Raw genomic sequence first — 2,178 nt, forward strand, 5'->3', positions numbered from 1 at the left:
GTCCAGAAAAGTATGAAAGACATCGTCAGAATAGTCCATCTGCCATCAGTGGTTCAACCGTAACGTTATGAAGCGACGAGAATATTTTTTGTACGCGAAGAAAACAAAAATAACGACTTTATTCAACAATTCGCCATTTTAGTAGCGCCATTTTGGAGAATATCCACTGAACGCAAGCAGCGTACGCTCTTCTGTGTCAGCCGCGCTGCACGGATGCGCTGTTTTTGTTCAAATCAAAGCGTAAATACACGTAGAAAACGTATCATTGTGTCGCGGCTGACACAGAAGAGTGTACGCTGTTTGCGTTCAGTGGATATTCTCCAAAATGGCGCTACGGTGATGCTAAGAAACACAGAGGAGACAAATTGTTGAATAAAGTCGTTATTTTTGTTTTCTTCGCATACAAAAAGTATACTCGTCGCTTCATAACGTTACGGTTGAACCACTGACGACAGATGGACTATTCTGACGATGCCTTTCATACTTTTCTGGACCTTGACAGTGTAATTTACTTGGCCTTGGGGTGGAGTAACCCTTTAATGGTTTGTTATTTATTGATTGCTTATTTATTTATTTAGCAGATTCCCAACACCTGAAAAATATTATATTTTTTTGGTCTAGTTTCCCAGTGAAAATATCTAAATATCCATTTTCTCTGAAAACAAATTTTAATAATTAAGTATTTTTAATTTTTTTGCTAAATATTGTTGTTTTTTATGAAAACAAATTTTAATTAATTTACTTGAAGCAAAATTGAGTTCTTAAGACCCTTTCAAGGTCTCAGAGTGTATTATTATTATATATATTTACCTTTTACATTTACATTTAGTCATTTAGCAGACACTTTTATCCAAAGCGACAATAGAGCAGTAATATGTAAGTGCTATGACAAATATATATTTATTTTTTGCAGAAGCCCAGCACTTGGAGAAAAAAGTAATTTTGTTATTCTTAATATTTTTGCCCCCCGTTTGTTCCCAGTAAAATATCTAAATATACATATTATCTGAAAACAAACCTTAATAAATTATTTGGAAGCAAAATGTAGATATTGAGACTTTTCAGAGAGCACGTCGTCGTCTTATCCAGTTAGTCAATTTTATTTTAAGCATAAAATTAACAAAATTGGGATTTTTTTTTCTTATAAACAAGGGAGAAAATGCATATCATATGAAAGCAATATTATAGATATAAAATAACGTTTCGCTTCTCAGTTTATTCATTCTAAATTTATATGAAACTAAATTCAAGATATGAAGTCTTTTAGAGAACGTCTTCTTGAATCAAGTTTGTTTCTTATGCTATTGGCAAATCGTTTTTTTTTTCTTGTTCAAAATTGACTGAATTGTTGTGCTATAAATGGTGTAAATAAACAACTTTATATTAAGTCTAAAGATATATTTCATGCAAACAATAGTTTTACTTATGTAAATTTAATACGATTTATTTTCAAAGCAATGTATGTGATTTTATTTAATTCAAGATATATTCAGATAATATAAATAAATATCTACAGTAATATATCTTAATATCTTAAGCAGATATATGTTGTTTTAAGGATGTTTTGATATTTTTTACAGGACAACATGACTTAAATACTGATTCAAAAAGCATGTTTGCAGTACATGTCAATCTCAATCCACAGCTTCACGGGAATTCACATGGAAACCAATTAGCTTAGAAATGAGCGTCTCAAAAAAGAAACAACTGAACTCAAGGGGAATATGACGCAGTTTTAACCTCTTTTCTTTCTCCCCCTCTGCCGTCTCCAGTCGAGGGAAGCCATGGTAACGATGGGCTGTTGCTGGGGCGACCGTTTGAAGAGCCTGACCAGCCAATCACAGAGAAGTCACTGCTGGAGATTCTGGACGGGGTTGTGATGATGTACAATCTGAGCGTTCATCAGCAGCTCGGCAAGGTACGGCTCTGAGAGACCTGCGGGACACGGGCCTGGGGTCTGACCAATGCTCTGGCTTCATGACGTTCGAAAGGGTTTGAGAGCGTCACACATCAGTCGCGTCTGAAGTGAAAACCTGTATTTGAGGTCTAGGGCTGAGAAATTGCTTCATTATATAGTGCACTTCATAATGCAATACATATGTCCTAATTGGGCAAAACTCACTTGGGCAAAGAAAAAAAAATCTAAAAATGTTTAGGTTATGTTTCACCTCATAATAA

The 2,178-nt window shown here is 34.5% G+C and overlaps 1 protein-coding gene across 1 annotated transcript in view; it reads left to right on the forward strand.

Moving 5' to 3' along the window:
* The window catches only part of LOC107661915 (E3 ubiquitin-protein ligase RNF123-like), a gene marked incomplete at its 5' end in the record, with an annotated part of 143,018 nt that overhangs the window by 26,314 nt on the left and 114,526 nt on the right, over positions 1-2,178 (forward strand). The window contains one exon of the mRNA XM_016451706.1: positions 1,773-1,918. Within this exon, the coding sequence (XP_016307192.1) occupies positions 1,773-1,918 (146 nt within the window). The remainder of the gene's footprint in view (positions 1-1,772; positions 1,919-2,178) is intronic.

The sequence above is a fragment of the Sinocyclocheilus anshuiensis genome, unplaced genomic scaffold (genome assembly GCF_001515605.1).
Source record: "Sinocyclocheilus anshuiensis isolate Anshui unplaced genomic scaffold, SAMN03320099.WGS_v1.1 scaffold751, whole genome shotgun sequence".
Lineage (NCBI taxonomy): Eukaryota > Metazoa > Chordata > Actinopteri > Cypriniformes > Cyprinidae > Sinocyclocheilus > Sinocyclocheilus anshuiensis.